This window comes from Pelodiscus sinensis, chromosome 19 (genome assembly GCF_049634645.1).
Source record: "Pelodiscus sinensis isolate JC-2024 chromosome 19, ASM4963464v1, whole genome shotgun sequence".
NCBI lineage: Eukaryota > Metazoa > Chordata > Testudines > Trionychidae > Pelodiscus > Pelodiscus sinensis.
In genome coordinates this window covers 13,159,402-13,174,980 of record NC_134729.1, presented here as the reverse complement: position 1 = coordinate 13,174,980, position 15,579 = coordinate 13,159,402, and the positions used below count along the sequence as shown (strand labels likewise).

Here is a 15,579-nt window from a genome sequence, read left to right as displayed (position 1 = left end):
GGGGGCTGGGCACTAGCCGGGGCTGACGGGAGGTTCGGGGGGGCTGGGCACTAGCCGGGGCTGATGGGAGGTTCGGGGGGGCTGGGCACTAGCCGGGGCTGACGGGAGGTTCGGGGGGGCTGGGCACTAGCCGGGGCTGATGGGAGGTTCGGGGGGGCTGGGCACTAGCCGGGGCTGATGGGAGGTTCGGGGGGGCTGGGCACTAGCCGGGGCTGATGGGAGGTTCGGGGGGGCTGGGCACTAGCCGGGGCTGACGGGAGGTTCGGGGGGGCTGGGCACTAGCCGGGGCTGACGGGAGGTTCGGGGGGGCTGGGCACTAGCCGGGGCTGATGGGAGGTTCGGGGGGGCGGGGCACTAGCCGGGGCTGATGGGAGGTTCGGGGGGGCTGGGCACTAGCCGGGGCTGATGGGAGGTTCGGGGGGGCTGGGCACTAGCCGGGGCTGATGGGAGGTTCGGGGGGGGCTGGGCACTAGCCGGGGCTGATGGGAGGTTCGGGGGGGGCTGGGCACTAGCCGGGGCTGATGGGAGGTTCGGGGGGGCTGGGCACTAGCCGGGGCTGACGGGAGGTTCGGGGGGGCTGGGCACTAGCCGGGGCTGATGGGAGGTTCGGGGGGGCTGGGCACTAGCCGGGGCTGATGGGAGGTTCGGGGGGGCTGGGCACTAGCCGGGGCTGATGGGAGGTTCGGGGGGGCTGGGCACTAGCCGGGGCTGACGGGAGGTTCGGGGGGGCTGGGCACTAGCCGGGGCTGACGGGAGGTTCGGGGGGGCTGGGCACTAGCCGGGGCTGATGGGAGGTTCGGGGGGGGCTGGGCACTAGCCGGGGCTGATGGGAGGTTCGGGGGGGGCTGGGCACTAGCCGGGGCTGATGGGAGGTTCGGGGGGGGCTGGGCACTAGCCGGGGCTGATGGGAGGTCCGGGGGGGCTGGGCACTAGCCGGGGCCGATGGGAGGTTGGGGGGGCTGGGCACTAGCCGGGGCTGATGGGAGGTCCGGGGGGGCTGGGCACTAGCCGGGGCTGATGGGAGGTTCGGGGGGGCTGGGCACTAGCCGGGGCTGATGGGAGGTTCGGGGGGGCTGGGCACTAGCCGGGGCTGATGGGAGGTTCGGGGGGCTGGGCACTAGCCGGGGCTGATGGGAGGTTCGGGGGGGCTGGGCACTAGCCGGGGCTGATGGGAGGTTCGGGGGGGCTGGGCACTAGCCGGGGCTGATGGGAGGTTCGGGGGGGCTGGGCACTAGCCGGGGCTGATGGGAGGTTCGGGGGGGCTGGGCACTAGCCGGGGCTGATGGGAGGTTCGGGGGGGCTGGGCACTAGCCGGGGCTGATGGGAGGTCAGCGGGGGCTGGGCACTAGCCGGGGCTGATGGGAGCTCAGCGGGGGCTGGGGGCACTGGCCAGGGCTCGGGCCGTGCCAGGCTAACAGGCGCCCCGGCAGGTGTGCGGGACGCCCGAGTACATCGCGCCCGAGGTGATCCTGCGCCAGGGCTACGGGAAGCCAGTGGACTGGTGGGCCATGGGCATCATCCTGTACGAGTTCCTGGTGGGCTGCGTGCCCTTCTTCGGAGACACCCCGGAGGAGCTCTTCGGACAGGTCATCAGCGGTAGGTGGGGGCGGGGCAGGCACCCTCGGAGCCCAACCTGAGGGCAGGTTCACGGAGGGGTCAGTGTAAATTTGGGGGGAAGAGGTGGGGATTAGTGGGGGGAAGGGTGAGGGTGGAGCTGAGTGGGGTGGGGGTGGGGCCGAGTGGGGGGAAAGCTGGGGGTGGAGCCGAGTGGGGGGAGGGTGGGGCCGAGTGGGGGTGGGGCCGAGTGGGGGGAAAGCTGGGGTTGGAGCCGAGTGGGGGGGCGAGTTGGGGCCCAGCTGACCCCGCCCGTCTCCCCGCTCTCAGACGAGATCCTGTGGCCGGACGGTGAGGAGGCCCTGCCGGCCGATGCCCAGAGCCTGGTGTCCTGCCTGCTGCAGACCGACCCACTCGTCCGCCTGGGCGCTGGTACGACCCGCCCACCCCCCCACGCCCATCCAGCGCAGCCCCCGCCTCATGCCCCTTCCATCGGAGCCCCCAGCCTGACCCACGCCCAGTTCTGCCCTTCACGCTCTCGGGCCCCCAACCCGGTCCTAGGGCTCGGGCTGGGGTCCCCCGGCCAAAGCCTCCCCCGCCATCTCGGCTGCTCAGCAGGGCCCCCGCGCAGCTGCCTGGCAGGCCGGTGTCTTGCTGGCCAGGCGGGATCGGGCCCATCGGGGGACTCCAGGCTGTGCCCTGGCGCCAGCCCCAGCGGCAGGCTGCACCCCGGATCAGAGAGTCCCAGCGCGCTGCCGGGGTGGGGGGAGCCTGACGCCGGGGGGGTGCAATGCACAGCCCAGTTGGGCTTGGGGGGAAGCCAAGAGCAGGGCTCAGCTGGGCTGCAGGGGTTGGGGGGCAGGAGCTAGCAGATGACTCCGCTGAGCTGCCAGGGGAGCCAGGAAGCGGGGGGGCAGGCCAGGAGGTGGGGTCAGCAACAGGGGGCCCCAAAATGACCTCCCCTGGTCCTGCAAAATCCCTCCTCCGGGACCAGTCAGGTCCAAGGGTTCTGGACCAGGGAGGTCCCAGGGTGCCGGAGCAGGGGGATCCAGCCTGTTCTGCGGGGGAGTTTCTTGCCAGACAGGCGCCGTCACATCACCCAGCTTGAGAGCCGTGTCGCCCCGGTGCGAGTGGGGGCCATTCGGATGGGCTCCTTCCCAGCCTGGGAGGACACGGCGTTAGCCTCCCCAGAGCCTCCTGACTCCAGAGCCTCTCCCCCGACTCCCGCGTCCGGGTGCCCACCCCTCGCCGGCAGCCCTCGGCCGTGGGAGCCGCGCTGGTGCCTGCCAGCCGGCGCTGCCCCTGACGGGCTCGGTCTCTGCAGGGGGCGCCTTCGAGGTGAAGCAGCACAACTTCTTCAAGGGGCTCGACTGGGCGGGGCTGCTGCGTCAGAAGGCCGAGTTCATCCCCCACCTGGAATCGGAGGAGGACACCAGCTACTTTGACAGCAAGTGCCACCCCTGGGACCCCCCCACTCCCTCCTGCCATGGGCACTGCCCTGGCAGCCCTCTGTGGCCAGGCAACGGGCAGCAGAGACTAGGGCGCGCAGGGCTTACCCTGGTGCAGGGGAGGAGCGTCTAGTGGTTAGAGGGGGGCTGGGAGGCAGGACTCCTGGGTTCTATCCCAAGCTCTGGGAGGGGAGTGGGGTCTAGTGGTTAGAGCTGGGGGGGGAGGCTGGGAGCTAGGACACATGGGTTCTATCACAACTCAGAGGGGAGTGGGGTCCAGTGGTTAGGGCTGGGGGGGAGGCTGGGAGCTAGGACACATAGGTTCTATCCTAAGCTCTGGGAGGGGAGTGGGGTCTAGTGGCTAGAGCTGGGGGGGGGGAGGCTGGGAGCTAGGACACATAGGTTCTATCACAACTCTGGGAGGGGACTGGGGTCTAGTGGTTAGGGCTGGGAGCCGCAGGGACTCCTGGTTCTGGCAAGGCAGGGGGGTTTCAGGCTGCCACCAGGGGACTTTGCATCCCATTTATCTGAAGGGACGTTTGGGGCTGGGGTTCTCTTCCAAGCCAGCTCTGTGGTGGGGGCAGAAGGGACCTCGGTCTCTCTGGCCTGTTCAATCCCTGTGGGGTGGCGAGGGGGGCCATTAATGCCAGTGGGGGCTGATCTGTGCCATGGGTGCCCGGCCTGCTGACAGCCAGCAAATTCATTGCACCATGGGGCCGCTGGAGCGCTGGGAATGAACGGCAGGATCACAGCTCCTGTGCCCAGCTCTGAGATGCAGCCAGCTCTGGGGTGGAGCCCGGGGGGGCTGTTTATTACTATCTCCCTTCCCCTTCCAGCCCGCTCGGACCGGTACCATCACATCAACTCCTATGACGAGGATGACACGACGGAGGATGAGCCTGTGGAAATCCGGCAGTTCTCCTCCTGCTCCCCCCGGTTCAGCAAGGTGGGGGCCCGTAACGCCGAGGGCTGGGGGCACGGGGCCATGGCTCCCCATACATGGTGGGGTTCAGTGCATGCGTGTGCTGTGTCTGTGGGTGCAACCCTTTGGCTGGGAGAGCAGCGTGTGGGGCTGGAGTCGGGTGTGTGACTGCCCTGCCCCTGCCCCCCAGGTGTACAGCAGCATGGAGCACCTCTCCCAGCACGAGCCCAAGGGCCCGGGCGTCACCAAGCGGGACCAGAGCAGCAAACACAAAGACGAGAAGCTGAGCAAACGCGACAGCCTGGGCAGCTTCACCCTGCGGGACAAGAGCTGGCGCACCGGCTCCCCAGAGCTGTGAGTGGGGGGGTGCCCCAGAGCTGAGAGGGGGGGCACTCCAGAGCTGAGGGGGGAGGAGGGTGCCCCAGAGCTGCGAGTGGGGGGGGGCACCCAGAGCTGAGGGAGGGGCGCCCCAGAGCTGTGAGTGGGGGAACTTCCTGGAAGAGGAAAGGAGGCAGGAGGAGGCTAGACAGCCTCTGGGCTGGGTTTCCTGCTGGGCCAGTCCTGGCACTGGGAGGGCAGTGTGGTGTAAGGGTTAGAGCAGGGGCTGGGAGCCAGGGCTCCAGAGGTCTCTCCTGGCACCAGGAGGGCAGTGTGGTGTATGGGTTAGAGCAGGGGCTGGGAGCCAGGGCTCTGGGGGTCTCTCCGGAGGGCTGTGAGGCCTGACCCACCCGCCCCGTGTCTGTGCTGCAGGAAGCGCCTCTCGGCCTCGGAGTGCTCCTACCCGGAAAGCGAGTCGAGCCCCCCGCTGGGCGCCCGGCGCCGCTTCTCGGCGCTCATGGACACCAGCCGCTTCGCCACGCCACTGGAGGACGACGACGAGCCCCAGGCCAGGGGCCCCGCCAGGGAGAATGGGGGCCCCAGAGCTGTGCCCCGAGCTGAGGGCAAGGAGGGGGGCACGGGTGGAGCCAGGGACCCTGCTGCCCCTGGAGACACGGAGGCCGGTGGGTAGGACCTGGCACTCGGGGCAAGCCGGGACGGGAGCCAGGCGATGGGTGGGGTGCGGCGTGTCGTCCCCCCTGGGCAATTTCTCCTCCCCCTGGGTAAAGGCCCCTCGCCGGGCAGAGTGGGGGAAGGTGCATTCTGGGGAACAGGCTGGAAAGCTCTGGAGAGGCAGCACATTGTGGGTACCAGCCCTACACAACTGGGGGGGGGCAGAGAGGTGCATTCTGGGTGCAGAGCCATGGGCTGCCCTGCCCCTGGGCCCCAGGGAGGGGCTGTGCCCTGCGGCTGAGACCCCTGCTCTCTCCCACAGGTGAGAGGGAGAAAGGGGCTGACACCCAGGCCCCGAAGGATGCAGACCCCCAGGCCCCCAAGGCCACCAACGACCTGGTGCTCCGGCGCGCCCGGCACCAGCAGCTGTCTGGGGAGTCAGCGAGCGAGAGGCGCAGCGCCCGGGCCGGGGGCAAGGTCATCAAATCTGCCTCCGCCACCGCCCTGTCCGTCATGATCCCCGCAGGTACCCCCACCCCCGGCCTGTCCGTCATGATCCCCGCAGGTACCCCCACCCCCGGCCTGTCCGTCATGATCCCCGCAGGTACCCCTGGCCTGTCTGTCATGATCCCCGCAGGTACCCCCACCCCCGGCCTGTCCGTCATGATCCCCGCAGGTACCCCCACCCCCGGCCTGTCCGTCATGATCCCCGCAGGTACCCCTGGCCTGTCTGTCATGATCCCCGCAGGTACCCCCACCCCTGGCCTGTCCGTCATGATCCCCGCAGGTACCCCCGCCCCCGGCCTGTCCGTCATGATCCCCGCAGGTACCCCTGGCCTGTCTGTCATGATCCCCGCAGGTACCCCCACCCCCGGCCTGTCCGTCATGATCCCCGCAGGTACCCCTGGCCTGTCTGTCATGATCCCCGCAGGTACCCCCACCCCTGGCCTGTCTGTCATGATCCCCGCAGGTACCCCCGCCCCTGGCCTGTCCGTCATGATCCCCGCAGGTACCCCTGGCCTGTCTATCATGATCCCCGCAGGTACCCCCACCCCCGGCCTGTCTGTCATGATCCCCGCAGGTACCCCTGGCCTGTCTATCATGATCCCCGCAGGTACCCCTGGCCTGTCTGTCATGATCCCCGCAGGTACCCCCGGCCTGTCCGTCATGATCCCCGCAGGTACCCCCACCCCCGGGCCTGTCCGTCATGATCCCCGCAGGTACCCCTGGCCTGTCTGTCATGATCCCCGCAGGTACCCCTGGCCTGTCCGTCATGATCCCCGCAGGTACCCCCGCCCCCGGCCTGTCCGTCATGATCCCCGCAGGTACCCCCGGCCTGTCCGTCATGATCCCCGCAGGTACCCCTGGCCTGTCCATCATGATCCCCGCAGGTACCCCCGCCCCCGGCCTGTCCGTCATGATCCCCGCAGGTACCCCCGCCCCCGGCCTGTCCGTCATGATCCTCGCAGGTACCCCCGCCCCCACCCTGTCCATCATAATTCCTGCAAGTACCCCCACACTGATACCTCTAAGCCAGGGGTGGGCAAAAGGGCCAATTAGGACCTGGGGGCAGGGGAGCACCCGAAGCCTTCTCCTCTCTGCCCCCGCCCTGCGAGCAGCATGCAGCGCTTCCCAGCAGTACTGTGCACTGGGGGAGCAGGACTCCTGGGTTCTATCCCTGCTCTTGGAGGGAAGTGGGATCTAGTGGTTAGAGCAGGGATGAGCGTGCTCGGGGAGGATGGTGCTGGGCTCACGCACCGTCTCTCTGCAGTGGAGCCGCACGGTGGCTCCCCCCTGGCCAGCCCGATGTCGCCTCGCTCCCTGTCCTCGAACCCGTCCTCGCGGGACTCCTCCCCGAGCCGCGACTACTCGCCTGCCGTCACCGCCCTGCGCTCGCCCATCACCATCCAGCGCTCCGGCAAGAAGTACGGCTTCACGCTGCGCGCCATCCGCGTCTACATGGGCGACAGCGACGTCTACAGCGTGCATCACATCGTCTGGGTACGGCCCGGCTGGGCGAGGGCCTGTGCCCATGGGGGGCAGTGTGGGTGGGGGGTGGGGTCCTGTGCCCCATGGGGGGCAGTGCATGCTGGGTAAGGGATTTCACACCTTTCTGCCAGAGCAGTGCATGCTGGGTAAGGGATTTCACACCTTTCTGCCAGAGCAGTGCATGCTGGGAAAGGCTGGGGCCGGTGCATTCTGGATACGGCCCTTGCACCAGCGATGGGCAGGGGAGGTGCATTGTGGGTAAAGGCTCTGTACCCTGGGCGGAGTGTTGCATGCTGGGAGGGGCCCTGGGCCCTTGGCTGGGGCGTTGCATTGTGGGTAAGCAGCATGGCCAGCCTGACCCTGCCCTCTGCCCGGCAGCACGTGGAGGAGGGGGGCCCAGCCCACGAGGCGGGGCTCTGCGCCGGGGACCTCATCACCCACGTCAACGGGGAGCCCGTGCACGGGCTGGTGCACACTGAGGTGGTGGAGCTCATCCTGAAGGTCAGTGGCTGGGGAGTGGGGGGTGAGGCTGGGGGCTGGGCATGCTGGGGGTAGGGAGCAGTGCATGCTGGGAACGGTGTCTGGGGAGGGCTGGGGGCTGGGAGTGAGGAGCAGTGCATGCTGGGAATGGTGTCTGGGGAGGGGGGATGCTGGGAGTGAGGAGCAGTGCATGCTGGGAATGGTGTCTGCGGAGGGGGGATGCTGGGAGTGAGGAGCAGTGCATGCTGGGAATGGTGCCTGGGGAGGGGGGATGCTGGGAGTGAGGAGCAGTGCATGCTGGGAATGGTGCCTGGGGAGGGGGGATGCTGGGAGTGAGGAGCAGTGCATGCTGGGAATGGCTGGGAATGGTGTCTGTGGAGGGGGGATGCTGGAAGTGAGGAGCAGTGCATGCTGGGAATGGTGTCTGGGGAGGGGGGATGCTGGGAGTGAGGAGCAGTGCATGCTGGGAATGGTGTCTGGGGAGGGGGGATGCTGGGAGTGAGGAGCAGTGCATGCTGGGAATGGTGTCTGCGGAGGGGGGATGCTGGGAGTGAGGAGCAGTGCATGCTGGGAATGGTGTCTGGGGAGGGGGGATGCTGGGCATAAGGAGCAGTGCATGCTGGGAATGGTGTCTGGGGCGTGGGGCCTCATACAAGCGCCTGCCCCACGGTGGCGCATGGAGCCCAGCTGTGTGCCCAGGTGCCCTGGCCAGCGGGGGGGGGTTGGCTCATGGGCATGGGGGGGTGTTTCCTCCCCCCTCACCCGCCCCGTCCCTCGTGGCAGAGCGGGAACAAGGTGATGGTGACCACGACGCCCTTCGAGAACACGTCCATCCGCGTGGGGCCGGCCCGCAGGAGCAGCTACAAGTCCAAGATGGCGCGGAGGAACAAGCGGAGCACCAGCAAGGAGGGGCAGGAGAGGTGGGGCTGGGGCTGGGGCAGGAGGGGGGGCTGTGAGGGAGGTGAGAGGAAGGGGTGCCAGACAGGAAGTGGGGGGTGCTGGGTGCATGGCGGGGGGCGTGCAGGGGGGGGATGAGGCAGGGGGTCTGGGGCAGGTGATTCGCCCCCCCCAAGCGCTGACCCTCCCCCAGCAGCAAGAAGCGCAGCTCGCTCTTCCGGAAGATCACCAAGCAGGCCAACCTGCTGCACACCAGCCGCAGCCTCTCTTCGCTCAGCCGCTCGCTCTCCTCCAGCGACAGCCTGCCCGGCTCGCCCACCCACAGCCTGAGCGCCCGCTCGCCCACCCAGAGCCTGCGCACCACCCCCGACTCCGCCTACCTCGGTACGAGCATGGGGCACAGCTCCTGGGGGCATGGCGGGGGGGGAATTCCTGAGGGCCAGGGCACCTCACTGGGAGCTCGGGGGGGGGCACAGGGACATGGGGGGGTGTCGCTGTTTCTTCCCCACTCCTGGCCCCCATGCAGAAGGGCACCGTGTGGGTGAGTTGGGGGGCTTCAGAGCCACCTTCCTACCTCTGTGAGTCAGGTTATACCCCACTGCTGGGGGGGCAGGTGTGGGCAGGGCTTGGGGTGGGGGACCCCTACAGTCTAGGCTGTCCTCCCATCACAGGGCCTGCTCCTTCCACCAGGTGGCGCCCCAGCCCCGTCCATGTCCCTCCAAGCCTCTGGGTCTGTCAAAGGGCAGCTCCTCCACCCAGGCCTGGGACCCCCATGCCAGGAGGGTAGTGGGGGGGTAAAGGCTCAAAGCCCCAGAGATCAGAGAGATGGGGTAAGCTTAGTGCTCCAAGAGAACTGGGGGGAGGGCACCCGTCTGTCTGTCCATCCATCATTTGGGCAGCCGCATCTCACTTGTCTGTCCATCCATCCGTCCACCCATCGGGGGGCAGCCCCATCTCACTTGTCTGTCCATCCATGGGGCAGGGGAGGGCAGGTAGAGCTTGCCCCACTTCTGATCTAGGGCAGGCTGACACAGTAAGTATGTCCGGGGGGCACTTGCCCTGGGGGGGTCAGAGGTACAGAGGACCAGCTGGAGAGGTGGGCCTCTGTGTGCCAGGACTCTCCCCCCCCCCCAGCACACGGGACTGTGTCATAGGGACCCTCTGGGATGGAGAGGGACCAAGCTCTGTGTGACGGGGCTGCCCCCTGGATTGCCCCCCTCTGGGCGCTGAGACCCAGGGTCTGAGCCATCCCCCTCCTGGTTTCCTCTCTCCGCAGGCGCCTCGTCCCAGAGCAGCTCCCCCGCCTCCAGCACCCCCAACTCCCCGGCCACCTCCTCCCACCACATGCGGCCCAGCACCCTGCACGGCCTGTCGCCCAAGCTGCACCGCCAGTACCGCTCGGCCCGCTGCAAGTCGGCCGGCAACATCCCCCTCTCGCCCCTGGCCCACACCCCCTCGCCCACCCAGTCCTCGCCCCCCCCGCTGCCCGGCCACACGGTGGGCAGCTCCCACACGACGCAGAGCTTCCCCGCCAAGCTGCACTCCTCGCCCCCCGTGGGCCGGCCCCGACCCAAGAGCGCCGAGCCGCCCCGCTCGCCCCTGCTCAAGCGGGTGCAGTCGGCCGAGAAGCTGGGCTCGCCCCTGGGCTCGGAGAAGAAAGGAGCCGTGCGCAAGCACAGCCTGGAGGTGGCGCACGCCGACTACCGCAAGGACTTCCACCCCGAGGCCGGCCTGCAGAGCCTGGCCGAGTCGGACGGCGAGAGCCCCGGGGCCGGCGAGGGGGCCGGCAGGCAGGTGGCCGCCCGGCGGCTGGGCCGGCAGGAGTCGGCCCTCAGCTTTGGAGCCGGGGAGGCGGTGGGCACGGCCGGCGGGGGCCAGATGAGCGCCAAGGAAGGCCCGGCTTGTGCCGAGGGGGCCGGCAGCCCCCGCGACCCAGTGGGGGGCAGCAGGAGACACCAGGGGGTTCAGACGGAAGAAGCCTTCGCCACCCCCGCCCGGCCCCCGGCCAAAGCCCTGAGCCCGGTGCAGGAGCACGAGCAGGGAAGGAGGGGTGAGGTGGAGGGGGCCCCACATGGCCCAGTGCCACTGGTGGTGGAGCCCCAGGAGAGCGCTGAGGGTGGACAGAGCCAGCAGCCCCCCAAGCGCCCCCAGAACCAGGCCGGCTCCCCCAAGGAGAAGTTGATCCTGGAGGTGGTGGAGGAACACACCTCGCTGGGAGCCCGAGCCAAGCCCCCCTCCCCCAAAGCCCCCGGCCCTGAGGGTGCCAAGAATGGGCTGGCCCCCCCCAGGAAGGGCCTGGTGGAGGGGAAGACCCAGGAAGCGATGCTGCTGACGGGAGGGGGCCCTGCCCCACAAGTCCCACCCCCTGCGGCCGTGGAGAAGAACGGGGTGGGGCACTGAGAGGGGGGGGCATACACAGCATAGAGGCCACCAGGGAGCCAGGGGGGACCCCTGAATTTTGGGAGTCACAGGATCCCCAAAAGGAATCTTGTCTGGTTTTTAGTGAGAGGGAGCAAGGAGCTTACACAAAGCCCCGCCCCCATCACAGCTGCTTCCATCTGGGGGGGCGAGGGGGCACCGAGCAATCCCGCAGTCTCTAAGCTCCATGTTCATAGGGGGGCCCTGGCGACCCCCGGCCCGTGAATGGCATGTCCTGTGTAAAGTACCTATACATATCTATATATAATATATATACGCAGCCCCACCCTGAGGGCTTAATACTGTGACTTCCCCCCTCCCCAGTTCCATGCCATGGCCCCAGCCTGGCCAGGGAAGGGTTAATGGGTCCGCAGATTCCGGGGGCAGGGTTGCTGATGTCACTGCGCAGCAGCGGCAGCATCACGAGGTGGCTGGTGATGTCATGAGCAGGCCGGCGCGATGTCATGGATCCAGGGCTGCTCGTGTGATGTCATGAAGGGGGCCGTGGGGATGTCGTCATCCCAGCAGGGCCATGCCTGCGCCCCCTCCCTTCCCCCAGTGCTGATGCCACCCAACCCCCTCCACTGTGTGCCCTGGGGGGGCATCTCCCCATGGGCACCATTCTCGCTATGCAAATGCCCAGTGCGGCCACGAGCGCAGATCAAGCCGTGGGGCCTGGCCATGCCCTGCCCCACAAGCAGCTCAGGCCTCCTCACCCCCATGGCAAAGCTGCCCAGGCACGCCCCAGCTGTAGGATCCTCACACAGCTCATGGGGGGGGGCATCTCTGTCTCACCCATGCCATCAGTCCAGCCTTAATGGACCCTGCATGCCGTGGATAGGTGCACCCCCCCCTCTGCAGAGGAACCAGCAGAGGGGCGCCTTTCCATCTGGGAGCCAGCCCCCCCCACTTGGGGGGGGTCTCATGGGTTGGGGTCCCCATGCCCCTCTCCAGTCTGTGGGGCAGGCAGAGGAGAATGAAGCTTGGGGGGATGATACCCAAGGAGGGAACGGGGGCGGGGACTTATCCCTTATGCCCCCCCCCCAGAAGGTGCTATAACCCTACTCACTCTGGCTATGGGAGGGGGCATTCCCACTCCAGAGCCCCCATGTATATGAGAGGGCCCCACCAGTGGGGGGGCTCAGCTGGGGGGTGATGTGTCCCTGCCCCTGGAGCCATGGGGTGGGGGGGTGGGGGGGAGAGGCAGGCTCTGCCTGTCCTCACACAGGCGAAAGCAGCCATGTGCTCATGTAATAATAAAGTCTGTACAGCACAGTGCACAGTCCCAGCTTGGTGTGTTGGGGGGGGGAAGGGGGGTTGGCTACATATTCAGCTGCAGCTTTTGGGGAGGTTGATTTTCTCGCCTCCCCTCACAGCCCACTGCATCAGCAGGGAGAGCACCCACACCCCCTTTACTGCAGCATCTGGGGGGGGGGGGCGTGTCATCCCAAAAGTGCCCCCCCACCTCCATTTGCTGCAGTGATTAGCTGGGGCTCAGCCTCCCTCCCCTCCCCCCACCCAATGCAGAGTGGGGGAACTACTTGAAAGAGGCCTAGCGGCCCCATCACCCACAGCTGCACCCCAATTGAGCCCCCCCACATGGGCCTCCCCCTTTCCTGGGGCTTCCACCCCCTCCCCTGAGCATTTGCCCCCCCCCCCCCGCTCAGGGCTGCCCCTGCACTCGGCTGGTGGGCGGTGCCATGGGGGACCCAGCCGGCAGGGGTGAAATTGAGGGATGCCCCCCCCAACAGCATTAATTACATTGTGGGGGGGGCAGTTCTGAGCCCCTCCCGATGCTACACTGCACCCCCCCCCCCGGACCAGGCCCTCTCCGAACCCCACCCGGCGGTGCTGGTTCGGGCAGCCAAGACGGCCATGCTCACAGGGCCAGATCCGGGGGAAACGGGCCCCCGGCATCATGGTGGCGTGACCCCAGGTTCTGCCCCGGCCCACGGAACAGGGCAGTTCTGGTTCCGCTGCGACACGGACCCGTCAGCCCTTTGGGTCAGGGCTGAGCAGGAGCTGGGGGGGGGTTGGACTGAAGCGGCGCAGGGGGACCCATTTGACACCTGAGTTGTGACGTTCCAGATCCACCTGGCAGCCCCCCCACAATTCCACTGTGACCCTAACTACACCCCGAAATCCCCCCATCTGAGACGACCCAAAGCAGATCCCCAGTGACCCCCACACTCCTGTGAAGGGCCTTCTGTCAGGAGCCCTGTACCTGCTGCCCACCATAGCTGGGGGCTCTGTCTGCCCCAGGATGACCCAGCTGTGGGGCAGAGGGGCCAGAATTGGGCATGGGTCCCTGAGGTCGCGTCTCCCTTCAGCACCTGCCGTGCAACAGTGGGGGCAGGCAGCCAGCCCCATTGTCTCCCCTGATTTATGGGGGTGCCCCCCATCTGCCCCCAAACCAGGCATCCTGGCTCCCCGTCGGTGCCCCAGCCCCTCCCAGCCCACACAACAGCTTTGGGGGGTGGGGGGGCATTTCCCTCTTTGGCCCCAGCCCAGCGGTGGCATCCCTGCTCCCGCCCTAATGCTGAGACACCCCCTCCCCGGACTGTGACCCTCCCTCTGAGCCCAGGAGCTGAGGGGCAAAAGATCCAGTCAGATGGGGCTGGGAGCCGGGACACCTGGTTCCAGCCTGGCTCATGGAGGGCACCGAGCCCTGTTTCCTCTTGTGACCCCCCTCCCAGGATAGAGCAGCCCCCTGGGACCTTCCCAATGGCTGGGGGAGGCCAGGAGCAGCTGGGAACCTCGTGTGCCACCCCCCCCAGCCTCTTATGGGCCCCCCCAGTGTCATAGGGGACTCCGCTCTGCACCCTAGAACCATGATCCCCCCCCAGTCCTATAACATCCCATGGGGCCCGGTGCCACATCGCCCCCTGCAGCGGCTCCCCCCCCCCCGGCTGTCCTAGCCCTGAAGCATTGCTTGGGGTTCCCCAGCCCACCCCACAGAGCACCATGCTCCCTCCCCACCCCCCAGCCGCCTCAGCTCCCCCCTCCCCCCGCCTGGCTGTCACAGGCATCACCGCCCCCCCCGTCTCTCCGCTCCCCCCCCCCCCCCCGCCAATGAGACTCCCCCCCCGGCCTAAGCCTCCTGCCGAGTGGCTGGGAGAGGAAGGCACTGCCATGGCAACAGGCCGGGCACTGGTGGTGCCAATGGGAGCCCGGCGGGGGGGGGGGGGGGGGGGGGCAGTGCGTGACCTACTTTCGCTGGTGCTTTCTTCCTGCCCTTGTTAATCAGGGATTATCCTGCCCTGACTTGGGGGGGAGGCTCTTGGGAGGGGCCCCCACAGCCTGCGTTCTCGGGGGGCCTAGTGGTTAGAGCAGCGTGTGGGGGAGCCGGGAGCAGGACTCCTGGGTTCTATTCCCAGCTCTAGGCAGGGAGTGGAGCCTAATGGTTAGAGCAAGGTGTGGGGGAAGCTGGGAGCAGGACTCGTGGGTGGGGATGAACCCCAGCCTCTGCCCAGCCATGACAACAATGGCCGTCTCGTCGCCCGACTACGCCCTGGCCCTCACCTCCGCCCCAGCCCCAGCCCCAGCCCATGGGGATCAGGGCCCCCGCCCAGACCTATCCGAGTGAGCAGGAGAAGGGGGCAATGTCCCATGGAAGGGGGGGGTCCCAGGAAGCTCTCTGCCCCCACCACACCCATGGCTGTGTTGTGCTATGTTCTTGTGTGTGTGTGCACATTTTTGTGTATGGTGCTTTGTCTATATGTCATGCGGAGGGGGGGGCTGACTGTGTGTTATGCCGTGTGCACAGCATGCATGCGTGTGTGTATGGTTTCACATGACTGTGTTTTATGTGCATTGTTTATGGCTGTTCTGTGCGTGTTCAAATTATTTTGTATTTTTTCATGCCTATGTGTGTTGTTTGCAGGGTGTGTTATTGTACCTGTGGGTGGGTGTATTTTGCGCAGAGTGTGTTATTTTGTGTGTTTTTGTGTTGGGTTTTTGTCAGTATTATTTTGCATGCATGTGCATGGTGGTTGGTGTTATTTTGCGTGTGTGTGTTGTCTTGTGCGTGTGTTCATGGTGTACTCTGCTGTTTTGTGAAGGAGACTGGTCTGTGTGTTGTGTTATCTGTATCTTGTGTGTCTGTGTGTCTGTTGTGTTGTTGGAGGGGCCCCTCCCTCCGTCTCTTCCCAGGCCCTCCACCCTTCCTTCCCTGTGAGAACTGGGATGCCCCTTGGTCCCCTTGACCCACATAGGCCCCCTCCCCTCATGTCCTCTACCCCTACCCCACCCCACGGCTTGCGCCAGACACTCCCTCCCCCACGCCGTCAATTATGGCTGCTGACGTAGGTGCCCTCGGGGTGCTGGCGCTGCCCTACTTTAGCTGCCTGACCTACAAATGCGGAGATGCCAGCCAGGCCCAGTCACTCACTCCGGTTGCTCCTACCTGCCCCCCTCCCCATCACAGTGCCCCTTGCCAGCACTGGCTGAGGCTGCCGGGGCGGGGGGGACTCCTGTCTCTGGGAGGGGCAGCTGGGGCTAGTGGCTAGAGCAGAAGGGAGGGCTGGGAGCCGGGACTCCTGGTTTCTACTTCCTGAGCCAGGGATCGAATGCAGGAGTCAGTCTCAGACCACTGGGCAGCACTGCCCTGCCCCCTGCCATATCGCCTGGTTCCACACTTGCCACTGGGGTGGGTGTCTGAGCCCCAGGGCACAGCCCTGTGCTGGTGCCCAAGTGTTTGGATTGGGAAAGGGCCTGGGGGCAGAGCCCCCTGGCTCTTAACACAAGGGCTGCATCTGAGCCCTCAGAACGGGACGAGGAGCAAAAACTATGGACCCCGGCACCCTCCAAAAACTGGGGAGGGGCGGCCTCTGAAAGCCACCTCGTGTAGACGGCACCTGCCAGCGGCGCTTCCTCCTGGCC

At 67.1% G+C, this 15,579-nt stretch overlaps 1 protein-coding gene across 5 annotated transcripts in view; it reads left to right on the top strand.

The window, feature by feature from the left end:
• Positions 1–11,976, top strand: part of MAST1 (microtubule associated serine/threonine kinase 1) — a 45,296-nt gene extending 33,320 nt beyond the window's left edge. For 2 of the 5 annotated variants that reach the window (XM_075902399.1, XM_075902397.1), the window contains 12 exons: positions 1,431–1,596; positions 1,885–1,986; positions 2,879–3,001; positions 3,839–3,948; positions 4,115–4,278; positions 4,675–4,925; positions 5,237–5,440; positions 6,686–6,915; positions 7,282–7,404; positions 8,167–8,303; positions 8,474–8,664; positions 9,557–11,976. In XM_075902399.1, coding sequence (XP_075758514.1) covers positions 1,431–1,596; positions 1,885–1,986; positions 2,879–3,001; positions 3,839–3,948; positions 4,115–4,278; positions 4,675–4,925; positions 5,237–5,440; positions 6,686–6,915; positions 7,282–7,404; positions 8,167–8,303; positions 8,474–8,664; positions 9,557–10,680 — 2,925 coding nt within the window. In that variant the 3' untranslated portion in view covers positions 10,681–11,976. The remainder of the gene's footprint in view (positions 1–1,430; positions 1,597–1,884; positions 1,987–2,878; positions 3,002–3,838; positions 3,949–4,114; positions 4,279–4,674; positions 4,926–5,236; positions 5,441–6,685; positions 6,916–7,281; positions 7,405–8,166; positions 8,304–8,473; positions 8,665–9,556) is intronic. The other 3 variants (XM_075902401.1, XM_075902398.1, XM_075902402.1) reach the window with 2 other exon arrangements.
• The last annotated feature ends 3,603 nt before the right edge of the window (positions 11,977–15,579 follow it).